We start from the raw sequence: 15,612 nt of genomic DNA, 5'->3' as shown, positions 1-15,612 counted from the left end.
ATTTTTGAAGGTTGTTTAGATGCGGTGCTTGGGGATATGGTTTAGAGATGAACCTTGTAGAGTAGGGTCGTCAGTTGGACTTGATGATCCCAAGGGTCTTTTCCAACCTGAATGTTTCTGTGATTCACAAAACCAGATTCCAGCTTTGCAGACTTTTCTGTGGTAGCAGTCTGCTGGTCCTACTGGACCACATATGATGCTTGCTTTTACAATGCAATCTCTTGGACCGCTCACAACAGAACTGAAAGCTACGTCAAGCCTAGACTTGGAAGGTGCTAAATGCTGTGATTTTTAATCAAATGTTTTTTCGCGCTTGCTCTTTGTCCCAGGCCCAGATTAAAAATTGCATTTCAAATAAAGAAAAAAAACACAGGAAAAAACAAATCAAACATGTAAAACTACATAAAGTTCCAAAGACAGAACAATGCTGCTTCTCAGCAGTCACTGGATTTTCACAATTCATGTGCTATGTCTGGAAAAAAAAGCCCAAAACTGTCAGCACAGAATGTTTTGGTTATATTTTAAAACATTAGATTTTGTAAAATGGGAAAATATATGAAATAATTTTCTCATTACCTGAGGCAGAAACATCTTTCCAGCACCAAAGAGGTCACCAACGATTTTCATGCCATTCATTAAAGGCCCTTCAATTATGTTTAAAGGTCTAGGATATTTTTCCTGATTTAATCTTGCTTCTTCTGTATCTTCAGTGACATACTTCTCAACACCCTGGATAAAAAAACCCAAAAAAAACACTAGAGAAGCTTTTGAACTTGCAAGAAATACAGCTTCTGCTTAGCTGCCCTCTCCTCCAGAAGAATCAAAATGAAAGCACAAAGAGTGCACTTCAAATAGTGCTAGTCTTTAAGAATACCTCAAATGTGTATTTAAAATAGGTTTTCTGAGGAAGCAAAACACTGCTGTTCTTAGGCATACAACCAAAACAAGAGTCCCCAACATTAGCAGGTTTCCTGTGTTTTTCTTAACCATGTCATAAGGAAAAACAAACATTTATAGTCTGCCTCCAACACAAGTGCCACTTAGTGCAGCACTGTTGAGAGAAAAAGAAACCCAAACAACCAAACCCTAGAAAGTACAATCAGTTATGCTACAAAGTAAAACCAGTATGTTTTTAACCAATACTAGAGAAAGAAATTAAAGGTCAAAGACTTCAACTTGTGAAATTTGTGGTGAAATCACCCTAAATTCCCCTGTTATTAATTAAATATATTAATTAATAACTTTTGAAAGAATGGTAGTTGGAAAATTTTTTAAGACAGAAGTTTCCCTTGAAGTCCAAGCTGAGATCAAGTTTCTGAACTGATGGATAGGACAGTTTTCTGCAGAGATTCACCTTTATGAGAGCATATTCTAGCCTTTTCTCCACAGAGCTCTGCCGCCACTCATCAGTCTGCAGAACTTTTTTCCCTCCTTGGGCATGATTCTGAAAAGACACCAATAGAAGTGTCAGAAGTACAACTGCAAACTTTACTTTTAGATAAATGAAGATAATTTCACATACTGACCTATAAAATAATTTAGATTATTCAAAAGGTACATGCAAATCATACTGCAAACATCCATGATGTATTACAGACACACAGACACTTAGCGAGGTCTACATCCAGAAAAGTTTATACCTCAATGAAAATGCCCACAAAACAGAATAAATCAATAAATAAAGAAAGAAGGAGCAATTTAATAATTGACAAAATGACTAATCTTAAGGGTTTTACTTTTGGGAACATAATTTGATTCCTGGCCCATACGCTACGTTGCGTTTTAAAATTCTCATTAATTTGGCACTAATTCAGTTTCTGATGGAATACTTTACAGAATTCTATACTGCAGATATGTTTTCAATCATTGTCCTACAGAACTATCATTTCTCAAGTACAGAGGTTGTCCCAAACCCTCATATATACTCTGTGCCTCACACCCACTCCCTTTTACTAAGCATGTAAAGGCCAAAAGGGCTTCAAAATGCGAGAAAGTTCGTAAGCATCCACCCCAGGGAGACTCCTAAACAGGCACTCTATCCATTACTTTAACCACTACAATTTGAGCAAGTAATTTCTTTCCTCAGTCGTTCTCCATAACCTGGTATCTTTCAGTCCTTATGAACCTCCTATACTTTTGAGTGCACTAAATATTCCTCAATATCTGGCCAGCAACGTTAGCGAGGGAACCATTCCAATCTAAACAGCCCATGAAGCTGTAGAGTAGGCATGCACAGATCACAGTAGGAACTACTACATAGACAGAGCTACCAGATTATTCTTCAGAGAGAGCTCATCTATGCCATAATACATACAGAAAACTTACTTAAACAACAACCCACCATGGTTATGCAAGAGATGAGTCATCAATACTGGTACTGGATATTTAAAGCTGCTTTCTTTCCTATTGATTGCTACCTCACCCCCTTTGGTTTTTTTCCCTGCTCATATTCTCTAGTCCTTTAGATTGTAAGTTCTTTTAGGAAGGCTTTGTCACTCACTTTGGGACTGTACAGTACCTTGTAAAATAGGGGCCCTGGTAGTTTTCCCTCTTAAATGATTAAAAAAAAAAAATAAAATAAAGAAATAAAGAAAAGGGGCAAATCATTCATGAAATGAGGGTTGAACTCTCACTCTGAGAGGTATGGTCTATTGCTGGCTAGGCTGAGCTCTGCAGCTGCCCTTTTGGAAACCATTTTCATATTTACAAAATTGTTCTGAAAAGTTGAATTGAAAAGCCTATTGTTCCACTCCAAATACATACTCAGGCTACCTTTTCTTAGCAGAACAAGAGGAAAGCAAGTATTTAGGGTAACATCATGAAACATGAGTGCAAATGTATCCTTGGCTGTATCAAAGCAATGTGGCCAGAAGGCTGAGGGAGGAGATTTTCCCCCTATACTCCACTCTTGCTGAGATCCTACCTGGAGTATTGTGTCCAGCTCTAGAGCTCCCAACACAAGAAAGACATGGAACTGTTAGGGTGGGTCCAGAGGAGGGCTACAAAGATGATCAGAGGGCTGGAGTACCTCTCTTATGAAAACAGACTGAGAGAGTTAGGGTTGTTCAGCCTGAAGAAGGGAAGGCTCCAGGGAGAGCAGCCTTCCAATAACTGAAGAGGGTAACAGAAGAACTGGAAATGGACTTTTTACAAAGGCATGTAGTGATAGGGTGAGTGGTAATGGCTTCAGACTGGAATACATTTGCTTTAAATTAGACATCACAGGAAATTTTTCCTCACAAGGTTGGAGGGGGAACTAGAACAGGTTGCCCAGAGATGTTGTGAAAGCTCCAAGCCTAAAATGTTTAAAGTCACAGTACCACAGGATCACTAAGGTTGGAAGAGACCTCAAAGATCATCGAGTCCAACCTGCCACCACAGACCTCATGACAAGACCACGGCACCAAGTGCCATGTCCAATCCCCTCTTCAACAACTCCAGGGATGGTGACTCCACCACCTCCCTGGGCAGCCCATTCCAATGACGAATGACTCCCTCTGAAGAACTTTCTCCTCACCTCCAGCCTAAACTTCCCTGGCGCAGCTTGAGACTGTGTCCCCTTGTTCGGGTGCTGGTTGCCTGGGAGAAGAGGCCAACCCCTTCCTGGCTACAACCACCCTTCAGGTAGTTGTAGACAGCAATGAGGTCACCCCTGAGCCTCCACTTCTCCAGGCTAAACAATCCCAGCTCCCTCAGCCTCTCCTCATAGGACTTGTGCTCAAGGCCTCTCACCAGCCTCGTTGCCCTTCTCTGGACATGTTCAAGTGTCTTGATGTCCTTCCTAAACTGAGGGGCCCAGAACTGGACACAGGACTCAAGGTGTGGCCTAACCAATGCAGAGTACAGGGGCACAATGACCTCCCTGCTCCTGCTGGCCACACTATTCCTAATGTAGGCCAGGATGCCGTTGGCCTTCTTGGAGGCCTGGGCACATTGCTGGCTCATGTTAAGGCGGCTGTCAATCAGCACCCCCAGGTCCCTCTCCGTTTGGCAGCTCCCCAGCCACTCTGACCCCAGCCTGTAGCTCTGCATGGGGTTGCCATGGCCAAAGTGCAGCACTCAGCACTTGGACTTGTTGAATGACATCCCTTTGGACTCCGCCCATCTGTCCAGTTGGTTGAGGTCCCTCTGCAGAGTCTTTCTACTCTCTAACTGACCAACATCTGCTCCCAACTTGGTGTCATCTGCAAATTTGCTGATGACTGTCTCAATCCCCTCATCCAGATCATCAATGAAGATATGAAAGAGGATGGGGCCCAGCACTGATCCCTGGGGGACGCCACTGGTGAGTGGCTGCCAGCTGGATGTGGCACCATTCACCACCACTCTCTGGGCTTGGCCCTTCAGCCAGTTCCTAACCCAGCACAGAGTGTTGCTGTCCAAGCCACGAGCTAACAGCTTAGCCAGCAGTTTGCTGTGGGGGATAGTGTCAAAGACCTTGCTGAAGTCCAGGAAGTCAGGTTGGACTGGGCCTTGAGTGACCTGCTCTAGTAGGTGGTGTCCCTGGCCATGGCAGGAACTAGATCATCTTTAAGGTCCTTTCTGATCAAAACCATTCAATGAGTCTGTGATCTTTAAAAACAAAGTGATTATAGTGCATGCAGAGGATGAAAAAAACCTGCCTCTGGAAGAACTCCCTTTGCCTTTAATGGGATAAAGTTTCATTTTGAGAACGTGTGCAGCTATACACTTTATGGACAATGTTGTAGGCTGGTGGGGTTTTTTACCTCAAAGTTCAAATGAAGACTGATCTCTTAAATCTGCAAGTATTACATTCCTCATTTCCCCCCCACAGACCTAGCGCTGAAGCAAATGGCAAGGAAGAAACTTCAGTGGTGCTCTCTTAGGGGTGTGAAAATTGAAATGAGACTGAATATCCTGCTGTTTGTTGTGCAAAATAAACTGCAATAATTTGAAATAAAAAGAACATACACACTTACTGAGTAAAGAATACACTTTTTGCGTTTAAAAAGCCAACACCTTTAGATGAAAGAACTGAGAGCCATTCAATTCCACTACATTAGTGGAAGGTCAGAATAAGTATTTTGAAATATACCTCAAATTCCAAAACTTTATGTAATAATCTTTCTCATTGGCAGTAAGTGTCTGTCTATTTGGACTCACACTTTTCCAGAACCAAGATGAAACTCAAATATAGATGATTACTTCCAGTGAAAACCCAAAAGTTGTAGTATCTTCTGTTAAATTTTAACAGAGCTTTTAAAGATATATTGAATCAGGAGTGTCTTTTTTGCAACTGGGAGCTGATTTAATCCCACAATAAAACCACTACCATGAAGAAGAGTAGAGATACCAACAATGACTGCCCAAACTTTTAGACGCAGAAAAAGTCATCACCCACTTCCATTTCTTCTTTTCATGCCCCATTTAAATTCACATTCTACCTTCTGCTGAAACACTGATTAAGCAATCCTTAATTCCCATTCTTTTTTTTCCTTCCTCTTTATGCAACACTGAATACTCTAATGGCAAAACTCTGCTTTTATAGACAAGATCACTCCCAGATTAATTGCTTAGGCACTAAGAGCGTCATCTAAAATAGCCTATGTACAAGGGATAGGGAGAGTCCTCCTGTATCAGTTTTCAACACTTTGCCATTACTCCTGAAAACACACCACCCCTGTGTAAACCACAAACCAGATGAAGCTGTGTGCAGAACTAGTATCTACAGGAGCTACAAAACACGCATGCAAACCTTCTTACACACTAAAATCTAAGAACCCCCTAACTCAAAGATTTTTGCTATCTTCTGTTCAGATTAGAACATTACTAATCATCTTATAGCTGATGATCTGGAAAACTTAAGATGTGTAATCTTTGGCTTTTATCACCATCTGAAAAACACTAAATAGCTGATCCTCACTTTTGACATCAGTTACATACACTAGCACAGCCATGAACCACAAGCAACTATTTTTACATGCACTTGAAGTAAACCATTATTACCAGAGAGAAGGGTTTGCTATCTCCTACACTGCATTTGTCAATTAAGCTTCAGCATAAAGGCTTCCTTTGGTAGTGGGTTGGCCTTTTCTGAGGTTTGGGGGTTTTTTAGTTTGGTTTTATTTAATTTTGTTGTGTGTGTTTGGTTGGTTTGGTTGTGAGGGTGTTTTGGTTTTTTGTTTGTTTGGAGAGGGAATTTAGTTGGGTTGCTTCTTATTGGTTTGGGGTTTGTCTTTTTTGAAAAATAATGCCTATACAGCTTGGTCTCCTGAAGAAACTTGATCTTTGTAAGATTTTTCAAGGCACCTATGAATTCAGAGAGGCTCAGTCTGTCACAGACTTCACATTTTATTCTGTATTAACAATTGAACCATTTGTAGTAGCATTAGTAACTTCTAACACCCAGTGTTAGATTGATAGATGTGGTTTATAGGTTGTTCTACTTGTCATCAGCAGGGAGGTGTTAAAGACCAGGTGCTAAGCTAAATACTATTCAGAGCTTAAAAGTTACCTGAGCATAATGTAAAAGTTTCTCTGTCGCATCAGGATCTTTGTTCCAGATTAGATTCTCACACAGCTGTAGCAATTCCTTGTGGATATCATCATACACTGGCAGATTCCCAGCATTCACAATTCCCATGTCCATGCCATGCTGAAAAAAAAATAAAATAAAAAAAAATCAGAGAGAGTCCTCCAACCAAGACACATCTGCCAAATGCCAACATATGGAAGCCTAAAGTACATCATACCTTAATTGCATGGTAAAGGAACACCCCATGCATTGCTTCTCGAATGGCATCCATTCCTCGAAAGGAGAAAGACAGATTGGAAAGTCCTCCACTTATCCTGGCTCCTGGCAGTGTCTCCTACATAAATTGGACATAGGTTTTTAGAAAACTGTTTTCCAAAAAGGAAACCTAAACAAAGCATTTCATCCATAAAACACTTGGCAGCTGGGCTATAGTGCATTGGCTATGCACTCTCTCCCTCTTCCCTGTTCCAGATCCTTCTAGCTACTTAAATTCATAAAATGCAAATAAAATCTCTGTAGAAAAACACACAAGGGGAAAAAAAAAGGCATAATGATCTGTAAGCAGCTATTATGAGTTCCATAGTCATAGGTGCTACTATCACTCCTCCCACAGTAGCATTCCACATTATCCTCCATGCAGACCCATTTATGGCTCTTCCATCCCCAGTTTTTCTGGAAATAGGAGGAGCCAGCCCACCTGCTTGCATATCTCACGATCAGGCTGTATCTGAGCAGCTAACCTGAAGGGTGCAGCCTGCCTTCCAGAATCCCCATGGTGACAAAACAGCCTGTGGTGTGTTCAAAACCCAGACTTACACTGACAGAGCATTTCCAGACCAATCAAGTTGCCTTGGAGAAAAAAAGTCAACAGTGCAGCTTCCTCGGCTTTATTCAGATGATGCACTTCACTGCTGTACTTCCTTGCAAACATTTTAGCTACATAAAAAAAAACTCCCTTTCACAGTAACAGAAGTTTCAGTAACTGAAAAAGGCAGCTTAAAAAAGACCTTCAAAAAGGTCCTTTTAGCTAGAACATGAATATGACTGTTGTCTCTAATGTATATTTACAGTAGAGATAATGTATTGAAATAAATTTATGAATTACTGGAAGTTCTGTTGAAAATACAGCTGTTTTGGGGCATGGTTGCACTTCACAGCTGATTTAAAATGTGTATTTTGCAGCAGTGTGGTGGTGGTGGTGTTTGGGGGTGGGGAGTGTTTATCTGCTTTGTGGTAGTTTAGGTTTTAAATAGTCTCAGCAAAATACTTTAAAATAAGATTACAACTCACTTTAATGGTTTTGGTAGCATTGATGAAATTAATGGCATACAGGTTATGTTCTTCCATTCCAGTTCCTATGGTCAAAATATTAGGATCAAATATTATATCATTTGGATTGAACTGCACTTTTTCCACAAGGAGGTGATACGCTCTGGAACAGATTGCAATCTTGGTTTCTGTTTCTGTTGCCTAGTGAAGAGAAAGAATTCTGACATGAAACTTACAGACAACATAAAAAAAAAAAATCAGCTCCCCAGAAATCATTTATGGCTGCAGTGATTCAGGAGCGACTCGCTTCTCATGACTTGGAAGATCATGAAACAAACCATCCTAGAAGCTGTGCCAAGACATAGAGGACAGGGAGGATGGGTTTACCAAGGTCAAGTCCTGTCTGACCAATCTAGTGACTTTATATGATGGAGTGACTACATCACTGGACAAAGAGCTATGTGTTTTGTTCCCCAACATTTCATCATCCTATGCAAAGTTTAAGTAAGTGGGTTTTGACATAATTAAACTGATTAGCGAAGATTCCACTCTCATGCAAAACTAAGTTCCTGAACTAGGAAAAAACTCTTCCTTCCAGAACTAGGAAGAAAGAGTTCTGCATGGCTGAATAGCAAGGAACAAACTCTTGTGCTAGCAGAGCTATGCTTACAGTAGTACTTGGATTCCTTAAATGTAAGCAGTATAAGAAATACTTACACATCAGAGCTGAAACCAGTGCTAAGACTATATAGACCTCTTTGAGTCATCCATGTCAATGAAACAGCTTTGGCACAAGAGTAAAAAAGGCTCGCACTCCAGAAAAAAAAATACCTCTCCTTTAAAGCAATACTTACCTGCCCCATTTCATCAAAAGCCATGACAACCACAGCTGCTCCATACAACTTAATTTTCCTTGCTTTCTCCAGAAAGTCCTCCTCACCCTCCTTCAGACTGATGCTGTTAACAATGCATTTCCCCTGACAACATTTCAAACCTGCTTCAATCACTGTAAAATTTGATGAGTCAATGCATAATGGCACCTGTAAATAACAGAGGAGTAGGGCAAGGGAATACATACAAGCAGTGAATTAGAGTTCCACGTGCTATTCACCCATTTGGACACAAAAATGCACAAACATGAATCAATAGTTATGAACAGAAAGTTTCCATATGGTATTTGTAGATTCACTTTGCTTTAGATGCAAAATTTACTTCAAGAGTTTCTATGGCATGTCCCTCACCTATTATATGGAGACCTATACTTCCTGTATTGTCTGGTGGTTTTGAATTACTCTTTTTTAGACAGTGCACATTGCAGTACCCATCCTATGCCCATAGCAATTTTAAGTTCATGGAAACTAACAACATTATGCACTGCCAATATACAGGTTACAGCTCATAACTGCTGCAAAGGGAACCTGCAATCATCTTTTCTAGCCAATGAATATAACTGGCATATATTTAGCTGAAATAAGGCAGATGATGTTAAAACCTCTGCTTCCCCCAAACGCCTTACCTATTACAGTACCTTTTCTTCTTGAGGAACACCTACATCTGCTTATTAAGCATCTAAACTGGTTACTTAATAAATCAGTAGCAACATTTTCTGAAAATTTCCCAACTCGATAAAAAGTGGAGTGACTCAACAACCACCTTTGCAATATCAGGTTCTGAAGAAATCAAGTTACAAAATCTGGTCATTGCAGCAGGGCCATCCAGCATCCCATCATCCATATTGATGTCAAGAATCTGGGCCCCCATTTCAACTTGCAATTTGGCTACACTCAAGGCTTCCTAAAGAAGAAAGCAAAAAACCAAAACACCATTCAGTAGAAAAAAGCCTAGCCATTCTCAGGATAACATTTCACTTCAAAATAAGCATTCAGACAAAAAATTTAAAATTTATCAGACATCCCATAAGAAAATGATCAGTGATATACAACATCATAAAACTGTTGTTAGCATGGCACAACTGATTTTTAATCTGTTTACAAAAATATGACACCAGAGACCTAATGTGCAGGTAGCGACATTGATTTTAGACAGTTGGTCTTACATTTAATTGAATGATTTTAAGATTTGCCTGGTAACAAGGACTTCTGACAGCACAAGGTCACATGAAAACAGTCTTTGTGATGATATGACATAAGGGTCTTGTAACACAAGCTCTGCTGTTTAATAACACAAGTACTTAATTTTTGCAGGGTGTTTGACCTTTTTTTTTTTCCCCCAGGTGTAGAATAATCACCAAGTGCTAAGAAGGAAATACTGAAGCTTTCTATCCATCCCACAGAATTATCTGAACACCCAAGTCTGTTTGCTTTCTCTTTTTTGTCAATCTGCAGACTGAGCTTTTTAGCTGCTCACAGTCCCTAACAACCTGTGCTTAAAGATCTCATTATTTAACAGGCCTAACTTGCTTCATGACTTCTAAGATGTTAAGAGTCAGACTTTATAAAACAACAAAGGCACATTTATTTGCATCAACTATAACAGCAGCTGATTCTCTGGGACAGAGTCTCAGCTCTCAAGAAATACCACTCTACTATTTCTTTGAACATTACAGTAAGTATTTACAGAAGAATGAGCCTTCCAGCCTTTTCGTTTCTTCCTTGCAGCTTTCTGAAGAAAGCAGTTACTTTCTAAGCACCCTTTTCTGTAGCAACTCCCATGTAGCATGCTGGAGCCAGTCATCAAATATATAAAGATCAGATGCAACCATAATGCTAACCAGGGATTGGAGAAGGGAGGGAAAAGAGGGATTACATTCCCTCCTCTCTCCTCTGTAAAATCATGACTAGATACAGCACAGACCAGCACATTTTCTTAACTATCATCAGCTCTGTAACTTAATGCAAAATGAAAAATTATGTTTCCTGTAACACTTGTTAAAAAAGAAACCACCAAACTAATAACACAGTGCAGTGGATTGATGAAAAATCAGAGCATCAGTTATAAAGACTATTGTTAAAATATTTACTTCATAGTTGCCTGCCATGATGAGCTTAGCAAACTTCCGTGAGCCTGCAACATTGCAGCGTTCGCCAATATTAACAAAGTTGGTGTATGGGCCGATCCTGAATGGCTCCAGACCTTAAAAAGATATTTTTTAGATATTTGTAAAAGCAGAGAAGAAAAAAAAAAAAAATACTGTTTAAGAAAGACATAATCCCTTTTCTATGCTGTGGGAAGAGGTACCCTTTCTCTTTAAGATGAGCAATTTCTCAGCACATCATGAAACAAATTCCAACATACATGACAAAGGTTTCTGTCCTTCCTCAATGACAGTCAATAATTTACCTGACCTACAAAAAATGAAATGATGCTACAACTTTTCAAGCATCTATGTGTATGCAGACATACCTTCTCTCAGCTTCCACATTATCTCATGACTCTACCACCACCAGAGAAGTCCACTGAATTGACCAACCAAGACAGACAGCTCCTAACCATATACCCACATTCAGGGAAACAAGCTAAGAGGAACCCTCACATATTAGGCTACCGAGAGGCAAATGAACTTTACAGAACAGACTAAGCAAATGCATGAAAACACAAGGCAACCATAATTTATTGAATTTATGCTAAAGTCATTTGACTTTGAGATTACAATACCAGACCCAAAAGGTGGTACTATTTTATTTGGATAGATGGCTCAAAGTCTTAAAAGAAGGTCTGCTTGAGGAACACACAGATCTAGACTTTGCTAAAGTAAAAAGTCATTCTAGACCTGGATATATTGCTGGAATACTGTCCCAGTACAACTGGACTGCATCTGAGGCAACACAAGAAAGCTCTCTCACAGCAGGTGAACTAGGATCTCATCCCTGCTCTGCCATCAACAGTCAAATTACCTGATCTCTCTGTGCTTGACCCTTCTCCTGTTGCCAAGTGAAGGTAAAGACACTCACCATTAGAAAATGCCTAAGACTGCAGGATTAAATATGCTGCCATGGCTGTATTATAGAAGACTGTAGTAAAATGCTCTATTAATACTTTGGTCAAGACAGTAAGATTTAGGTCGAGTTACACATCCATAACTTTGCTGGATTTAGGTAGAATAAGAAACTCATAGTGCCATTCTGATAGGAGAAAATTGCAAATAAATTTATAAAGGTACACTGCATGAGATATAAAGTTCAAACTGTTACACTGTTTTACCTGACAGCAGCATGTATCCTTGAGAGTGAGAGGGTGGAACACGAGGCTTACAAAATTTCACAGCTTCAGCAATTTTCCTGAGTTACAGAAAGTATAGAGCAAAGTTGTTTTATTGAAATTAAACCATTCCAGAAAAGACTCAAACAGAATACACTAGACACAGACCTACATCTCAAATTTAGCCCTGTAGCTGACAAGACTAATTAGCTAGTTTTTGTGTAGCCAAAGCAAAAATATGCTCCCAGAAGACTCTCATAGCTCTTTGCAGGGAATGTACAAAGCAAATACAGAATGTGAGATACTATGCCAATGGGATACTTGATGGGTATCAGAAACATTCCTCAACCACATCAGCTCTTACCTTAGTCATCATTTGCTGAGTTGAGCAACTGCTGATGACCGCAGCAAGAATAAAAGTGACAAATATTGTTCAGTGCTGAGATGTGTTTCTCAGATGCTGGAATGACTCATGGTGTTAATTTTCTCCTTGCCCCAATCAGGAGCAAAGCACTGTGTCATCTACGTTCATATACCACCACTTCCCAGTCTGTAAATAGACTACAAGGTCTCCTTCTCTTCCAAGCCCAGATGAAAAACAGAGATTTTCCCACTGACCTGCTTTCAGTGAGAAAGATCAAATGCTCCTTCTAACTGGCCAGGACTAGCACCAGCACCACTCCAGTAGCAGAAATGGGAAGTCTATTATATCCAGTGGTATAAAGGGAGGAATCATTCCAAAACAATTTGAGGTAACGAAACAGCAAAGGTATAACCCTGGTTTGAGCCATGCCTTTACCCATTCTCATTTCATATAATGCATGCTGATGAAAGCCAGGTTATTTCTACTCCACATATTGCACTTGGCATTCACTGCCACTGGTATTCATGTGATCCACCTTTTCAGGAAACTCCAAGACATGCTACGCAGTATTGCTCTACAGAAGCAGCACTTAATCTACTTCCCAGTGCACCTAAAGTTGTAGCTCATGAGGTACCTGATATGTGCTGGTGTAGTACCACAGCAACCTCCAACTATGTTGACCAAACCATCCAAAGCAAAACTCTGCACAAGTAAGGGAAAGAATTTTGTTTTATAAAGATATACATATATGTGGGAAACAAACAAACAACAAACAAAACCAAACAGAAGATATCTTTAGGCTATATTAGTTGTGTTTTTTTTCCTCCATATGCTAAGCAATCAGGAGGATCACAAGGAAAAAACCAATCAGTACTATTTTACCATGTCTTCCCTCATGGATTTGTCTCGAGATGTGGATTCCCAAGGCTAACCAGCAATTTCAACACCTACGTTTTAGGAAATTACATTTTAAACTGGCCTACTTTATACTGAAGTCCCAGATGAAAACTTGGGTGAGTATCAAAGAAAAGTCATACTGTATTATAAGAAGGAATTAACATGCATCAGCTACTGCATTCTCACTGACAAACTGCAGCCTAGCCACATACTTCTCTGTCTTGCATAAATCAAGTGGCATGTTGAAGGACACCCTCCACTAGAACACTACCATTATAGGTGATTCCTGTACACATAAATCTGTAAAATTCTGTTAAGTTCATAAAAGCCACTAAGCTTTTTAATAATTCTAGAATGTAAAGGTATGAACCCAGAAGTGCAAATGAGTAACATCCACAGATTAAGCAGGAAAATATGAAGATAATGAAGATTTGCAAAGTTTCCTAGTTTTTCCCTAATTTGGTATCTCAAATCAGTATCATTCAGCAAATTGCTTATAAACAATCCAAATAACAAATGGAACCACCTAATGAAAAACAAATCAATACACCACTGTAACTGTGCATAAAACACAAAGAAAGAATTCTAGTCTACTAATATGTCAGACATGACACAACACGAATACTTCATACCTTTATATGCTTGGCAGTCACTTCTGGAGTTTCATCATAACCACCAAAAGTATTGGGAAGACCTTGAAACACAATTTTTTTTTTCCTAGTATTACAATTTGTTTATAGCCCAGAACTAAATTCCATAAAATGTAAAAGTATAGATGTTTGGTAGATGTCAGATTTGCCTCGACCGATGCTCTCAGGACCAGATGTAAGCAGGCGAAGACGTTTGTTATGTTATACAGCAAAGTCTATCAGAAGGCACATATGTCACATCTCAATTGGTCATTTTCTACTGGCATACGTGTAATTAAGGCATACAATAGGTCAAAATAATAAAACAATATTTTAACACATCCAACCAAATTCTGCCCAGCTTCTCTCCTTCAGTTACAAGGTGTTTGCGTTACTCAGAGAGTCAAAGACAAAACATAGCTTTCTCTAACTCGAGCAAAGGCAAATCTTCCCTATAGTCTTCTACAGCTATCTGAAAACAACCCTCTTCCCACAATAAAAGACATATTTAAAGTAACTACACTTGTACACTCTGTCACCTTTGCAATCATTACTCAATAGAATATTAATTAGGCTAACGAGCATTGTGTGCTGTCACAGAACAACAACAACAACAAAAAAAAAATCACTTTCAGCAGTTTAAAATAATCTTTTTCTAACAGTAAAAAACAAACACACACACCCCCCCCCCCACTTATTTAAAGTATTTCAACTCTACTACTGCTAATGGGCTGTGATGGTTTAGTTACATTTCATCTACCTATAAGCAGAGGGAGACGTTCACCCACACACCTGCGTTGGGGTAACAGATGATGTAGGCTGTCGTACACTTGCCAATTGTTTCAATGAACGGCCGCATCTCAACTGCCCCTAAAGCACAATTTAAGCCGATACTGAAAAAGAAATTTTCAAAAGTTATTTTGAGGTAAAAAACACCTTTTACAGGCAAACCAGACAAATGTTAGCGCTGGCAACCGCTAATACCCGCCATCATCTACAACAAAACCAACCTGATCTCCAATTTGTTTAATCATCATCATCAACACAGCAAGACTGTGCAAAAAGAGAACTCTTGGGTGCAAGAAAAATGCAAGGAGGAAGGGGACTGGACTGAATTGAACAGGGAACAGTAAATCAAGATTTCATTTCAAAATCCAGGAGGGAACTGGCAGCATTTTGACAGCAACTGCAGCAACGTGACAGCTTTGGATATTCTAGATAAGAGAGAGAACAAGTGGAATGAGAACAACAGACAGGAAAGGAGCCTTGTGCTACAAGAACTATAAGAAAAGGTTGAAAAAAGCAAGACATGCATCAAGCCATTAACCATTTTCAAATGGTGCATAAATTATGTCAACCTTGGAAGAAACCAAGTGCCTCCTCCAAGATGCCTCATGGCAGCACTAAGCTTGGGCAACTGAACCTGCTATATCTTAGTAACCAAGACAGCACTAGAGCAGAATTATTTTTATATGAGTAAGCTTCTCAAGCAATTTAGTCAGTATATGAGGTACAACCATGTTTTCTATTGTTCAATGACAGATACACAAATGTGGCCTGCACTCAAAATGTCTACACTGGTATTAAAAAGGGGAAATTTCTCTTTTGGAAAGTTTGTGAGACATCTCATACATAAGTTTTCTGATCTCTCTTCACCATTCTAGAAACCATCTTAGGAGCACTGTGAAACTCAAAAGGTGCTCACAGTGCTGCTAGAAGCAGCTTTTACCTTTTCTGGAAAAACAGTCTCAGACAAGATGCAAGGTAGCTCATTGAAATAGCAATGGATAACAACCACA

The 15,612-nt window shown here is 39.6% G+C and overlaps 1 protein-coding gene across 3 annotated transcripts in view; it reads right to left on the bottom strand.

The window, feature by feature from the left end:
* The window catches only part of MTR (5-methyltetrahydrofolate-homocysteine methyltransferase), a 59,931-nt gene that overhangs the window by 24,014 nt on the left and 20,305 nt on the right, over positions 1-15,612 (bottom strand). The window contains exons 9-20 of one of the 3 annotated variants that reach the window (XM_068155109.1): positions 14,606-14,706; positions 13,817-13,878; positions 12,922-12,989; positions 11,927-12,003; positions 10,746-10,858; positions 9,419-9,559; positions 8,620-8,805; positions 7,787-7,966; positions 6,714-6,830; positions 6,476-6,616; positions 1,355-1,444; positions 577-729 (exon numbers count right to left, since the gene is read on the bottom strand). In XM_068155109.1, coding sequence (XP_068011210.1) covers positions 577-729; positions 1,355-1,444; positions 6,476-6,616; positions 6,714-6,830; positions 7,787-7,966; positions 8,620-8,805; positions 9,419-9,559; positions 10,746-10,858; positions 11,927-12,003; positions 12,922-12,989; positions 13,817-13,878; positions 14,606-14,706 — 1,429 coding nt within the window. Of the gene's footprint in view, positions 1-576; positions 730-1,354; positions 1,445-6,475; positions 6,617-6,713; positions 6,831-7,786; positions 7,967-8,619; positions 8,806-9,418; positions 9,560-10,745; positions 10,859-11,926; positions 12,004-12,921; positions 12,990-13,816; positions 13,879-14,605; positions 14,707-15,612 lie in introns of those variants that run through there. The other 2 variants (XM_068155128.1, XM_068155120.1) reach the window with 2 other exon arrangements.

The sequence above is a fragment of the Melanerpes formicivorus genome, unplaced genomic scaffold (genome assembly GCF_026170545.1).
Source record: "Melanerpes formicivorus ecotype bairdi unplaced genomic scaffold, bMelFor1.0.p_v2 SCAF_2, whole genome shotgun sequence".
NCBI classification, from domain to species: Eukaryota; Metazoa; Chordata; class Aves; order Piciformes; family Picidae; genus Melanerpes; species Melanerpes formicivorus.
This window is presented reverse-complemented; position numbering and strand designations above follow the sequence as displayed.